Source organism: Lactuca serriola, chromosome 6, assembly GCF_051521515.1.
Source record: "Lactuca serriola cultivar US96UC23 chromosome 6, Lser_US96UC23_V15, whole genome shotgun sequence".
In the NCBI taxonomy this organism is placed as follows: domain Eukaryota; kingdom Viridiplantae; phylum Streptophyta; class Magnoliopsida; order Asterales; family Asteraceae; genus Lactuca; species Lactuca serriola.
Genome location: NC_136413.1, coordinates 139,535,375 through 139,550,349, shown reverse-complemented (window position 1 = coordinate 139,550,349; position 14,975 = coordinate 139,535,375). Strand labels below are relative to the sequence as shown.

The 14,975-nt window shown below is 38.7% G+C and overlaps 1 protein-coding gene across 1 annotated transcript; it reads left to right on the top strand.

The window, feature by feature from the left end:
• The first annotated feature begins 905 nt into the window (after positions 1-905).
• On the top strand, positions 906-3,536 carry LOC145060213 (uncharacterized). The gene is made up of 2 exons (XM_079007920.1): positions 906-1,894; positions 3,533-3,536. The coding sequence occupies exons 1-2, from the start codon at positions 906-908 to the stop codon at positions 3,534-3,536; spliced, it is 993 nt and encodes a 330-aa protein (XP_078864046.1).
• Positions 3,537-14,975: the final 11,439 nt, after the last annotated feature.

The following is a 14,975-nucleotide window of genomic DNA, read 5'->3' as shown; positions in this document are numbered from 1 at the left end:
AGAGCGAAAAACCTCTTATTTCAGAAAATTCGGTTGAGTTTGCTCGTCTGTCAAAGGAACAGAAACCGAAACTCAAAGAAAAAGCCTTGGTCTATCAAAAGGTACAGACCATGCCAAATCAGGTTTATGCTGTGACTGGAATCACTCAAAGACAAACAACAAAATTAAGGATAATAGTTGACGAGGATAACGCTGAGGGATGTGAAGACTATTTCTGGTCTGCTCCCATTGATAATGCAGATGAAATCGTGGGATTGTCTGAGAAAACCACATAGAGAGTCAAAGGACGATACATACCAGAATCCATCAATAAACCTTCCAGATTCGATATTCCCAGCACAAGCAGAACTAAAGATGTTCCTGAAGAACCGTATGTTCATCAAGCAAGTGGAAGTTCAATTAAAGAAGACAGTGAGAAACATCAGAAGTGACAATGGGCTGGAATTCAAAAACAAGGATTTCGAAGACTTTCTGGCTGATAAGGGGATAACACACAATTTTTCGGCCCCTTATACACCACAGCAAAATGGGATTGTTGAAAGACGAAACTGATCATTGTGTGAAGCAGCAAGAACCATGCTTAGTTATGCCGTCTACCTCTATACTTTTGGGCTGATGCCATTGTTACTGCATGTTATACTCAGAATCGGTCCTTGCTCAACAAGAGATTCTCGATAACTCCTTATGAGATCTTAAACAATCGGAAACCAAATGTCAAGTTTTTCCACATTTTCGGTTCCAGGTGCTTTATCTTTAATTGTAAAGAAAACCGAAATAAGTTTGATGTTAAAGCCGATGAGGGGATCTTTCTGGGTTACTCTCTATCATCAAAAGCATACCGGGTGTTGAACAAGTGTTCTAAAAGAATAGAAGAAACTTATTATGTCACCTTTGATGACAATTACATGAAGAAAGTTCAAAGAACAGAAGATGCTTCAGGAGACATCTTTCCGGAATCTGGACAGGTCTCGGTTCCAATATCCAACATGTTTGATGAATACATTCGGTTATTTGATGAACCAGAAAAGGCAATACATTTGGAGGAAACAACAGCAGACAACAAAGTAGATAATCTGAAGAAAGTCATAGACGAAGCTGGCAAATCAATGGAAAACGAAACACCTACTCCTAGACCATCACCTAGTACTTCAAACACTGATTCAACGTTCCAGGGGGAGAACTCTACCACTTTCAAACCATCTGAAGTTCCTGTTGAGGGGGAGAATCCCAATTCCGCCCCAATATCTACTAGTTCAACTGATACTCAAACAACTGAACCGAAATCAACAGGTGATAGTCCAATCGAGAGGGAGATACCCACTGCCGATTCTGCTGAAAACAAAGCCTTCACTTTGCCAGTCGAGGGGGAGAAGGAGAAAACAAGTGACAGTTCTACTGACAAAGGTGAAAGGGATCAGTCAGATGTTGAAGTTGAAGTTGAAGCAGAACTAAAGCCAAAATATGATCCAATCTATCCTCCGCTAACAAAATGGACAAAAGACCATCCCAAAGAGCAAATTATTGGTGAATCCTCCGAAAGTGTTCTTACTAGATCTCAGCTGAAGGCGAAACAAACAGCATTATTCTCTAAAGTGGAATTTTGTATGTTTAACTCGTTTATCTCCAAAATAGAGTCGAAAACCGTAAATGCTGCACTTGTTCATTCTGATTGGGTTCAAGCAATGCAGGATGAGCTCAATGAATTCGAACGAAACAGAGTTTGGAGATTGATTCCTACACCGAAAGATGCCTCTGTTGTCGGCTTGAAATGGGTGTTTAGGAATAAGCTGGACAAAGAAAGGAACGTCATTCGTAACAAGGCTCGGTTGGTTGTAAAAGGCTATTATCAAGAAGAAGGGATTAATTACGAAGAAACTTTTGCTCCTGTGGCAAGGTTAGAGTCTGTTCGAATTTTTCTAGCATATGCCGCTCATAAGAACTTCCAAGTTTTCCAAATGGATGTCAAATGTGCATTCTTGAATGGAGAATTAGAAGAAACTGTCTATGTTGAGCAACCACCTGGTTTTGTGAATGAAAAGTACCCGGATCATTACTATGTGCCGGATAAAGCTGTCTATGGGCTAAAGCAAGTACCAAGAGCCTGGTATGAAACGCTTACTCGCTTTCTAAAAATGTCAAAGTTTAAACAAGGTTCGGTTGACCCAACCTTCTTTCGAAAGAAGGAAGGCGAATATTTGATGATTGTTCAGATTTATGTCGATGATATCATCTTCGGTTCCACGAATCCTAGCTTAACCGCAGAATTCAGAAAGTTGATGGAGACTAAATTTGAAATGAGCACAATGGGTCCAATTAAGTTTTTCCTCGGTTTGAATATTAGACAGGGACCAGAAGGTATCTTTATAAACCAGGAAGCATACACCAAAAATCTGCTGACTAAATTTGGAATGAAGGGTGATTCAAAAGTAAAGGTTCCTATGGCATTTGGCACCAAGCTAACTCCATCCCTGGAGAAACCGGCTGTGGACATAACTCTTTATCGACAAATGATAGGATCCCTTATGTATCTAACAACTAGTAGACCAGATATCATGTTTTCTGTTTGTTATTGTGCCAGGTTTCAAGCTAATCCAAGAGAACCCCACATGCTTGATGTGAAGAGTATTTTTCGATATCTGAAGAAGACTTCATCTCTCGGTCTCTGGTATCCTGCAAGATCTGGATTCTTCATACAAGCCTTTTCAGATGCTGATCTTGGAGGATGTGGACTGGACAGGAAAAGCACTACCGGAGGATGTCAATTCCTTGACGGAAAACTTGTCAGTTGGCAATCAAAGAAACAAACCTGTGTTTCTTTAGCCACAGCAGAAGCAGAATACATTGTTGCCGCATCATGTACCTCTCAGGTTGTTTGGATTCAAAGTCAGTTAAGAGATTATGGGCTGAGTATGAAAAAGATCCCTCTCTATTATGACTCTGAAAGTGCAATCAGGATTTGTCATAATCCAGTGCAACATTCGAAAACCAAGCACATTGCACTCAGGTATCATTTCATCAAGGATCATGTAGAAGATGGGAACGTAGAAGTACATTTTGTTCGTTCTACTGATCAACTGGCAGACATCTTTACTAAAGCCTTACCAGAAACAACCTTCAATAAAATCTTACAAGGTTTGGGTATGATGGAAGGAGAGTCGGTACCGAATCCACAAATCTCTCTTTAAAATTAAGACAACCGAAATAGACAGACCGCTCGGTCTATCTCTGCTCTAGATTTTTGGGGAACCGACATGGAAAGACCGCTCTGTCTATTTCGGCTCCATAATTCTCCGGAACAGAGGAAAACTGCATGATCGATCTATTTTGCTTCTCTCATTTATAAGATAAGGTTTTGGTTGTATATTTTGTAAGTCTTTCTGTTTTTATTCTTTTTCAGAAAAATTTCAAAAATCCAAAAATATTTTATCTTTCTGTTTTTATTCTTTTTCAAAAAAATTTCACAAATCCAAAAATATTTTTTTTTATTTGTTTCAATTGCTTGTTTGTTTTGTTTGGTGTCTGTCATTAATAGGTAAACACAAGTATAATCGTCGATAGATCTAAAGCAGGTATGTTTCAACTTTCACACAACCTAGTTAAGGGTCCCTAGAAGCATGCTGATGTATGTTGTCTTAAGCCTCTATGATCTTGAGTAAGCCTTATTGATTCGATCGATACCCATCGTTTCTTCCAAATCAGGCTATTTTACCTCACTCGATCTAGAACTACCTTACTCTTCTCATATGAGTTAAGAGTTTCTCTGCTCTGTTACGCTTATCTAGTAGAAGGTACATTCGGTTCCTAAACCACCTCCTCATATTCTCCATCTACCTTCGGTTCACTAACGTAACCCTTGAGACTCTCGGTCTTTACCACTGAGGTTTATGGTTACACAACATCTGTGTTTATGATCTTGGATACGATTACCACGTTCTAAGTGAAACCCAAAATCCGACACCAAAAATGAATTGACGGTGAGTGATATACTCAAGCATTTACTGGTTACCTAAGGAAATCTCTTTTTATTTTGTGTGATCTTTTATGAAATTATCTACAGCCAAGACATTTCTTCCCAAAGAGGTCCAGTTTATTTTTTTTTTGAGATTTCTGCTTCCTATAAGTCATTAACATAATAATAAATCCCACCTACCTGTTCAATAGATCACATCGGTCTCACAGGTACCTCTACCAACAATCAGTTTTATGTTAAAACTCGATGTTCGGTTGGAGGACAGCCACCCAATACCTGTGATCAAAAGAAGCCTTTCAATGTTTATTAACAAACAGTTGATCATATTTTTCGGGAAACCACACAAGCACTTCAAGTCTCTCTTGACTTTGAAGGAAGTTATTCTTGCCCGGAATCCTCTGCTTTCTGTCTTCTAAAAAGACATCACTCACGTCAAATACACACTTGCTTTATTTCTTTATCTTTCACACTCTTATGCACGAAAATTAATATTTTCCAACATTCTTATTGCTGTTTGGTATAAGTTTTGATTATCGGTTGCGACCAAACAAGGGGATATATGGAATTTCAAACGGTATGAAGATAAGATTTCGGCGCATAAATTTGATCCATTTCAAAACCCACGCGTGCTGACGTTTTCCTGGGATTAACCACACTGTCAAATCGCGCTTTTTCAGGCGTCGCTTTAGCAACCTCATCATCATGTTTTTCTCTCTCCAGGCAACGGTATAAATAGGGGAGATCGTTTTATTTGTCATTTACCAATCTCGAGTTATCTCACTCCTACACGTTCACACTGTTCATCTTCTTCTTCGTTTATCAATGGCGACTTCATCTTCTGCACATGATCAAACTGCAACATCCTCCTTGCTTGCAATCAAACCCAACCAAAACATGATTATCGAAATGAGTCCATTCCTATATGACTCATATATGCTATATGTTGTGGAATGTCTAAAGTATTCCCCCCTGTTGTTGGCCCTAACCCAGGTTGAAGCGGTTCCAATGTCGCTGCTATCTCAAGTCTACTCATCGACAACTTATGACAAGAATAAAGATCGCATCTACTTCACCATTCACGACAAGAAATCCTCGATCTCTAAGGCGAAGTTTTGTTCCATTCTGGGGCTTGCAGTTGATTCTTCGATCATCTCGCCTGATTTCGTCACTAAAACACAACTATTCACGATGATGTATGAGATGGGATACACAGATGTGCTTACAACGATTGCAAAGGTCAAGAAATCGTGTTTACCATCGCAATGGAATGGGTTGTTGACATTGCTAATCAAGGGTTTGGCGGAAAGATGTGGTGGTTCAGACACAACAAGCAAAGGTTTTCTTACCATTCTTTATGGTTTATACAACGGGATCAACCTAGATTATGGCACTATAATCTGGTCCCAAGTAGTGCAGAGTTTAAACACAACGACCCGTCATTCAGAGATCTCTTGTGGTCGTTTCTGGAACCTGATTACAAAGAAGGCCATGGATTCTTTGAAGATACCTGTCATGAAGGATGCTCTTCTTGCCTCTATTGCCTCATTCCATACAAAGAAGATCATCATATCCGATCCACGTAAGTTTCATCACTATGGGTTGATTCCGGAATCCATGTACAGGTGTGTTTCGGCACAAAGCAATGTGATGGCCGAATACCGTAAACGCTCTCCTATTGGTCCAAGGGTTCTGTCTGAAGAACAACAAGCCGCACTGGATGCCTTGGATCAGCCTGCTAACAGAGGCAAACGGGTAATAAAGAAAGAGAAAGAAGAAACTAAGGAGGGAAGCCAAAATCTTCAAAGCGAAACTCTGGTGAAGGGGATTCTTCTCAATCAAAACCGAAGAAGATAAAGAAGATGGCTAACAGACCCAAGGGGAACTTTTCTTCTGGATCTGATACGGTTGAAGATCAAGACGCAGACGCGGAGAATCCTCAGGTTTCAACCAGAGAGCCCACACCTCAAAGATCTCCAACCCCACCTCCATCTCCTAAAAGTACCAAAATTCCAACTCCACCAGCCTCTCCCAAAACTACTAAAATTCCAACACCTCCCCCATCTCCTAAACTCACTAAAATTTCCACTCCACCTCCATCACCAAAACAGAAAGCTCCACTTTCTGCTCCTACCGATATACCACCCATTCTTACTGAACCAACTTCTCTACCCCCTTCAACCATCATTACCTCTGTTCATGTCTCAACTATACCTATCTCAACTCCTCTTATAACCGAATCCATCACTACCACCATTCCCAAAATCCCAGTGGAAGTAAATGTATCTGATATAGGGGCTACTACTGTGATTGATACTCCTGTTATCAACATACCACCATCCCCAACCCCATCCTCTACCTTTGGTGCTACTCTTGGTGGAGATGATGAGGATTATGACTCGTTGTATTACAGTCCTTATATAGTTCCAACAGATAATGATCCTGATGCTCCTGTCACCAGTCAACATATACAGGACATCAATGAAAAGTTGGATCGACTGCTTGCTGATAGCAAAGCTTATGGCAGTGTTGTTTTAAAAGCCTTCTTGGAGACTGCCATTAAGCAATACACCGATGCTATTGATAAATTCACAGAAGCAGTTGATAAGTCGGCCACTTCTTGTTCAAAGGCCACAAAGGAGGTTACTGAGGTTGTTCACACAACTCAGATTTTCCTTGATTCACTGAAAGCTCATACTGACACAAATGCGGCCAAATATCAAGCTTCGGTGGACTCCTTCTCTAAAACTCTTCAGGATGAAACCACAAAATTTGAAGCCCTTCGTACTGATCTCAAAACAGAATCCACATCTTTTCTCCAATCTCTGGATTCTCGTTTTGCTTCTCTTTCTGCAGAAAGTATGTTGAAGGAGGACCTGATAAAACACCAAGCTACAATTGATCTCCAAAAAGTTCAACTGGTCCAGGCAGAAAAAGAGATCTCTCTGTTAAAGACTCAAAGGGCAGTTTATCAAAGTTGTGCTGGTGATGTGAAAAATATCTTGACTACTCTTCTTGAAGCTCATGATCCCTTCTTAACCTTAACCATCCGGAAGCATCTCCAGTCCAAACTCCTTCCTGCAATTACAATTCTCAGTGAGATGAAGGGTGTCTCGGAGAAGGTCTTTCTTCCGAAACAAAGGGGAGAAGAGAGTGCAGATCTGAAAGACAAAACAGAACTGAAGGATAATTTAGCTTCGGTTTCTGGAAAGAAAGTTCAAGCCGATAGTGATAGTGATACTGAAGAGACTATCGCTGAAGCTCTTAAAAGAAAGAAGAGGGACAAAGAGCTTGATGAAACGATGAAGGTGGCACAAGAGGCAAAGAGTAAGGAAGAGGAGGATGTCTTGCAATGCAAGAAGACTCTGTTTCCAGAATGGGACAGAGATACACTTATCAATCAAGCGATTGAGTTTCCTTCTATGTACTGGTTGGAACCGATTGCTTCGTTTGAGTGTGACAATTCAAAGGACTCGCAGTTCGACATGCCAATCACAAGAAAAGCATTTACCTTTCATTGTTTCGATGTCACTGCTGAGGTTCCTCATCCGGATCTGAAGGTTGACAGAGAGTTAGTAGATTTTTATTTGAAGAATAGTCAACCACAGTACTTGACTTGGAGTGCATAGAAAATTACAAAAGTCAAGGTACTAAAACCGTCACCTGCTGGGAGGTTTGTGAATGTAAACTTCAAGATCAATCGTGGTACAACAAATACGGAATACTTTATTTCTCTGGCAGATCTTCCCAACCTTAATCCACATGATTGGATTCTGCTATACAACATTCTGCTCTCAAATCAAAGGGAGTATGAGCCGATTCTAAAACATCTAAAAAGAATGTTGGCCTCCTATGTCCATGAGCTTGCCACTATGGATCAGGAGATAGCAAAGGTGATGAACAAGAAACCGTCTGTCAAGCCAACGTCTAAGCCTGGTGATGTGAATCAAATGAAGTTGGGGCTGATTGATTCAACAAATTTGACTGTCATGTTCACGAAGGGTGAGAGGCACAAGTTTTTGTTTGCTTTGGTTGACAAGCATCTGTTTTCAACAGACTGTCTGGAGCATATAATCAATATCATTCATCAATGCAAGCAGAACTCAGCAGCGGATAAAAAGAACTTCACAGATATGCTTCGGTGGTACATAACATTTAGACATCACATTCTGTCCATTATACCGAGGATATTTGAAACCGTGAAAAAGCCCTCTGTTGTGAAAAGGGGATGAAGTTTCTGCTCCAAGGACGCAAAGGCGGAGATTGTTAAGTATTTTAGTGTTGCGTCTTGGGCCTTTTGGTTTTGTAATCGGGTTGGGCTTGTCCATCCGTATTTATCTAGAATAGTTTCCTTTTATCTAGATAAGTTGTTAGGGTTTTAATATAAATATATGCATGCATGTATGCGTATAATAGAGAATAGTCGATTACGTTGATTCTTGTAACCCTATAATACCTCTACATATTGAAGTTCTTTGTTGAGCTCTTCTGGGGTATCTTTGCATTAATCATTCGACATATTCAGTGCAATACTTGTGTTCTTCATTACGTTCTTATTTATATTTTGCTTAGAATCATACGATCCTGATAGAACATTGTTCTAACACGGGCTCTGAGTTTTACTCAATCTGGCATTACACTGAATAGGTAAATCTCCTTTCTTGGAATTTTCCATACTGAACCTCTTTAGAATTTTGTCCAAATAGGTACTCTAACTAAGTCCAATTAGTCTTTTACTACTGTTTCTCAAAATCTTTATCTCGAGGATATAGGAAGCTTCTCCTAGGTCTTTCATAGCGAAACACTTCCCAAGCCAGGATTTCACTTCCTACAAGGTTGGGATGTCATTTCCTATGAGCAGTATGTCATCCACATACAGTACCAAAAAGCTAACTATACTCCCATTAGCCTTGACATATATACAAGATTCATCTTCACATCTCGAAAATCTAAACTCTTTGACTTTCTCATCGAAGCAAAGATTCCATCTGCGAGGTGCTTGTTTCAATCCATATATGGATTTTTCAAGCTTACACACCCTATTAGGGTATTCTGTACTTACAAAACCCTCTGACTGAACTATGTAAACATCCTCATCCAACTTTCCATTAAGGAAAGCGGTTTTGACATCCATTTGCCATATTTCATTGTCATGAAATGCAGCAATGGCTAACAGAACCCTAATAGACTTAATCTTGGCCATTGGTGCAAAGGTCTCATCATAATCAACTCCCGAAGTTTGAGAATAACCCTTTGCAACCAGTCGTGCTTTATAAGTGTGTACATTACCATCCATGTCGGTCTTCTTCTTGAAGATCTATTGCACCCTACTGTCTTACGACCTGGTACATTGCCAACCAAGTTCCAAACTTGATTGTCATACATGGATTGTATATTGCTATCCATAGCCTCTTTCCATTTAGCAAACTCAGGGTCTGCCATGGCTTCCGTGTAGCTGTTGGGCTCTTCCAGATTTATTAGTGTATTATCACTGATAAGGGTATCACCTTCTGCAGTAATATGGAAACCATAATAATGCTCAGGTGCATTCGTAACTCTGGTGGAACACCTCAGAGGTATAGACTCTTCAGTCGACTCAACATGAGTTTCCTCCTCGGGTTGAGGGCTAGGGTTTCAGGTTCCTTCACCGCTTGACTCTTGAATTTCTTCAAGGTCAACTTGCCTCCCACTGTCTCCTTGGCTTATGAGTTCTCTCTCGAAAAAGACTCCTCTTCTTTCTACAAAGACCACATTATCACTCTGTCTGTAGAAGATATAACCAAAAGATTTATGTGGGCAGCTGATGAAAATACACCTCTCACTTCGAGGTTCGAGCTTGTTGTGAGCCTAGCGTCTCACGAAAGCCTCACAACCCCAAACCTTGATGTGGTCTAGATTTGGAACTTTTCCAGTCCACATCTCATGAGGTGTTTTGGCGACCTTCTCTATAGGACTAGGTTAAGGATATGGACGGCAGTCTCTAAGGCATGCCCCCAAAATGAGATTGGTAGCGAAACTCGACTCATCATGGAATGAACCATGTCCAACAAGGTTCGATTGCACCTCTTAGCTACACCCTTCAACTGTGGTGTTCTGGGAGGTGTCAATTGTGAGACTATCCCACATTCCTTAAGATAGTCAAGGAACTCGGTACTAAGATGCTCACCACCTCGATCGGATCGAAGCATCTTAATGTTCCTGCCCAACCGATTCTCCACTTCTTGCTTAAACTCTTTGAATTTATCAAAGGTTTCCGAATTATGTTTGATTAAGTAGACATATCCATATCTACTAAAATCCTCAATAAATGTCACATAAAAGCGATTAGCATCTCTAGTGGCGGTTCTAAAGGGTCTACACACATCTGTGTGTATGAGATCCAACAAACCTTCACCCCTAGCACAAGTGCCAGAAAAAGGTGACCTTTTCATTTTTCCAAGTAGACAAGATTCACAACTATCATCCAACTTTAGGTCGAATGATTCCAAGACTCCATCCTTTTGGAGTTGGCCTATGCGTTTCTTGCTTACATGTCCAAGACGACAATGCCATAAAGATGTTTTATCTAAGCTAGTGGAAGAATCGATACACAATACATTATTTCCTAAGTTATCTACAACATATACAGTTTCATACACACCATCACAAGGTAATTCTTTAAAATAAAGAACACTATTATAGAAAGCATCAATACCACCACTTTTATTATCAAAATAAAAGGTGAACCCTTGTTTATACAATGCATGAAAGGAAATAACCTTTCTTGCCATTTCTGGCGAATAACAACATTTATTCAAGTATAATGTAAACCCACTATCTAGTAACAAGGAATAAACTCCAATCTTGGTGACAGGTGAAACTTTCCGATTCGCCATGATTAGGTTTATCTTTCCATGTTCCAAATCCTCACTTCTTCTTAATCCCTGCAAATCAGAACATATGTGAACTCCACAACCTGTATCAAGGACCCAAGACTTAGAATGAGGTGAGTTATTAGACAATATAGTGTATATACCTGCATGTTTGGGTTTTACTTTCCCATCCTTCAAATCTTGTTGGTACTTTGGGCTGTTTCGCTTCCAATGCGACTTTTCATGGCAATAGAAGCATTCAGTATCATTAGGGTTAGTAGAAGGAGTGACAAAACCTTTCTTGGTTTTGCTTGAAGAGGAGCCTTCAAGGGTCTTACCCTTGGTACTCTTAGAAGGGTTCTTTCTCTTCTTACCTTTGCCATGCCCGATTGCCAAGACATTGGCCGCAGTAGGAGTAGGAGGAGTAGTAACACCCGACTTACCCTTAAGACTACTTTCTGCAGTCTTTAAGAGTCCTTGAAGTTTACTAAGTGTAACTTCTTCCTTATTCATGTGATATGTCATTCTAAATTGATCATAACATGAAGGTAAGGAGTGCAAAATGATATCTATTGCTAACTCCTCAGGAAAGTCAACATTCAGTTTCTTCAAGCGATCCACAAACCTTTGAATTTTCTGTAAGTGGGTCGTGAGGGACTCATTATCCTTCATTTGGGTGGTTATCATGGAGGAGATTATTTAATACCTCTCTTGACGAGCACTTTGATGATATCACTCCATCAAGTCCATGTGCATCTCAAAAGGGTAATAGTCATCATAGGACTTTTGGAGCTCGACTGTCATTGTGACAATCATGATACATGCTACTTTGGTAGTATCCCTTTCATGTGCTTGAAATGCAGCAATCTCCTCTGGGGTAGGAGTTGACTCATCAATCTCCTTTAGCTCCCTATCAAGGACATATTCTTTATCCTCATAGCGAGTTACCATCCTGATGTTTCTGATTCAATCCATAAAATTGGATCCACCAAAGATGACTCTCCCACAAAGGTTCATGAGAGAGAGAGAGGAGCCGGTAGGGTTTGAGCCAGAAGCATTATTATTGGAAGACATCTGAAATGAAAGAATAAGTTTAGATTAGATTTCAGGATAATCCTTAATAAAGCACCCAAATGCTATATTAAGGCTAGGACCCAACACAATATTTTATAACTTAGAAGAGGGATGCCGTAATCCAAGCTATAAAATATTTGAAGTTAGGTGAATGATGATTCACCAATTTCCATCATAAAACGGAATAAATCTTATTAGGTTTTAATTGGTTTAGAAATTCCTAGGTTCTTTGAGATTCATTGAACTTTTCAATGACATGTTTCAATCTCGAGTGTGCCCGTCAATTTTTGTGACTGGGATGCCGAGGATGACAAAACAAGGTGTGAAGTAACCATGCAAATTACTTGGTACACTTAATGTATTACCCCTCAATCGAAGTGTCGGTTAACCACACACGCTCCAACGATACTATGATAAACATTAAGTCACCATTTTCCTACCTTGATAAGTCCAAGTTAGTGTGCCGGTTAACCACACACGCTCCATTAACGACTTAATCAAATTGCAAAGTGTAACTTCATGGATTAGCACTTTATTCACATTTTCCTAAAGTAACTAAGATTGGGAATTAATAAAAGTTTAGTTACTTTAGTATATTCATAATACTTATTATGAGAATTATAGTCCTTGTTCTACCTTTTCGGCTAACGACCCTTCACCGATCAAGGAAACGGTGGGTGAGAATAGACACCCATTAAGTTGCCATTTTGTAGGCAACAACCTTATACCCCCCCCCCCCCTTTATAGACCGGTTTCGTGAATGAGGCCTACTAATGGTAAAACGGCTTTTATCTTGTACATATATAATTATTATTCACTTATAATATTATAGAGTATAAGGGTTGAATTTTAATATTTAAAATTCTAGGGGTTGGAAATAAAGTTTCAATTATGACTTTACTTGTTCCAAAACTTGAGGGAATGTTTTGTAAACTTTCAAAAAATTTCATTTCTCATAACTTAAGAGTTTATTAGAGTATTAAAATCAAAACTCTTCATTTTCTTAACTCTTGTGTTCTTTTAATGGTTTTACTTCAAGTGTGACTCTTGGTTTCTCCATAACTTGAGGACAAGTTATGGACTCCATTAAAACACATAATGATCAAGAATTAACTAACATGGAGGGTACAAATAATTCCTATGATCATGTAAATTCATAAGTTCAAGAACATGATTATCAAGAATTTCAAAAATCATAAAAAACTTATATAAAACTTGTAATTTTTGATAATAGCCATTGTAAATGGATTGGCATAAACATTACACCAACTAAAACAAGTTTTAAAACACCAAAACTGTTTAGGGTAATGTTTCTAGTCCATTTCCAGCAACATAACTCGAAAATCTGAACACTGCAGCATGTACTCGTCGAGTGCATGAACTGACTCGACGAGTTGCATGCATTTCTTCATGGACTCGTCAAGTCTCCCCTTGGACTCTGCGAGTTCATGCGGGCAGTGAACAAAAAAATGCGTTTTTCAGCTATTTTGCATCAAGTATCAAACCAACAAGCCTAGGCTCTGATACCACTATTGGGTTATGAACATTCTAACACTCCTATGGTGTACATGCAACCCTAGAAACCTTGGATCTATGTTTGACTAAGATACATGCAAAATGATTTTCTAAGGTTCATAATCCTATCTAGCATACATGGGGATCTTTTATTCTAATAGTTAGTAAGAATTACATACCTCTTTGTTGCTTGGATTCCTTTGAAACCTTATGAGCCTAGCACCTCAAGTGTGATGCCTCAAATGCTTCACACAACACCAAGTACACTTGGAATAAACTCTTAAGAGAATAGAACACTTAGTATTTTCGGCTAGCCCTCTTTTTCACTCTAGTGGCCAAAAATGGTGAAGAATGGCTTCTTTATATAGTATGTTACAATTAGGGTTACACCATGTAATTGTCATGACCTTTCATTTCCATGACCCATGGGTTATGTAAGCCCCATGGAGCATCTTATGGGTTTAACCGAACTTGATAATCCATGGAGCCTTGGCCCACTATATAAGTTATGGATGATTGACACAATCAAACCATATATTTAATTAGTCTTCTTTTGATCACATAATTAACTTTAAATTAATTATTGATCAATACTAACTAAATATTATTATTCTTATTATTAATATATTAGAACTTATAATATATTAATAAACCATAAGTGTCTTATTTCTCTCATTTAGTCTATCCAAGTGCATGATGCCATGCAACTCAAATGGACCATGTCGGGTTGGGTCAAGTACATACCAAATATAGTTATGGACTTAGACACTATATCCAACAATGGCTTCATTGGAATTGTTCTTGGAATTTACGCAAACATCACTTTCACCACAACTACTCTTGAATCTTCTCCAGATCCCTTAGACGAACCAACACCAGCACCTCTATCCACCCCTTATGAGATGTGCATAGGACGTAGAGCATTTGTTGGTAGTTGAAGTACCAAATTCAGGATCGAAGCCAACTCAGCCTTGATACTTGACTCGATGTTCGAAACCATAGCAGAAATCGAATCTTCAAAAATAGAAGATTGACTCGAAAGATCAACTTTTGATAATGTCTCTTTAAAATCAAATAAAAATTCTTCAACTTTCTCAAACACCTTGTTGAGTTTGAGTTGAGCTCTTTATTTTCATTTTCTCATTCACTTTTTGAGCAACTTTCACTTTTGGAAAAAAACTTCTATTATTTTCAACATTCCTTCGATCATGATTCGAATTATATTGAGAGAAATGTTTTTAAGTGTGAATTTTTGATGTCTGTGAAAACTTCTTTTTAGAATTTTGTTTATTTTTTTTCAAATACTTAGCTTTCTGTTTCCTTTTGTTGCAAACAATAAGCCTTGTTTTAAGCTTTATTTCTAGAAAATTCGTTTCTCAAATAAGATTTCGCATCCTTTTCTTTTTGATTTTGAAAATTCTCATTTTGATTTTTGAAATGAACTTTTTGTGCAACTGATTTTTCTTTCTTTTGAAATCAACAATTTTTGCCTTTTGATTATTACAATCATTAGAAAAAACTTTAGCATTGCTTTCTTCAGTTTTACTTTCAACTTTTGATTTTCCTAT

What these genes read in the sequence shown, in the direction of transcription:
- LOC145060213 (XM_079007920.1), top strand. Translation starts at nt 906, where the DNA reads ATGAAGAAAGTTCAAAGAACAGAAGATGCTTCAGGAGACATCTTTCCG.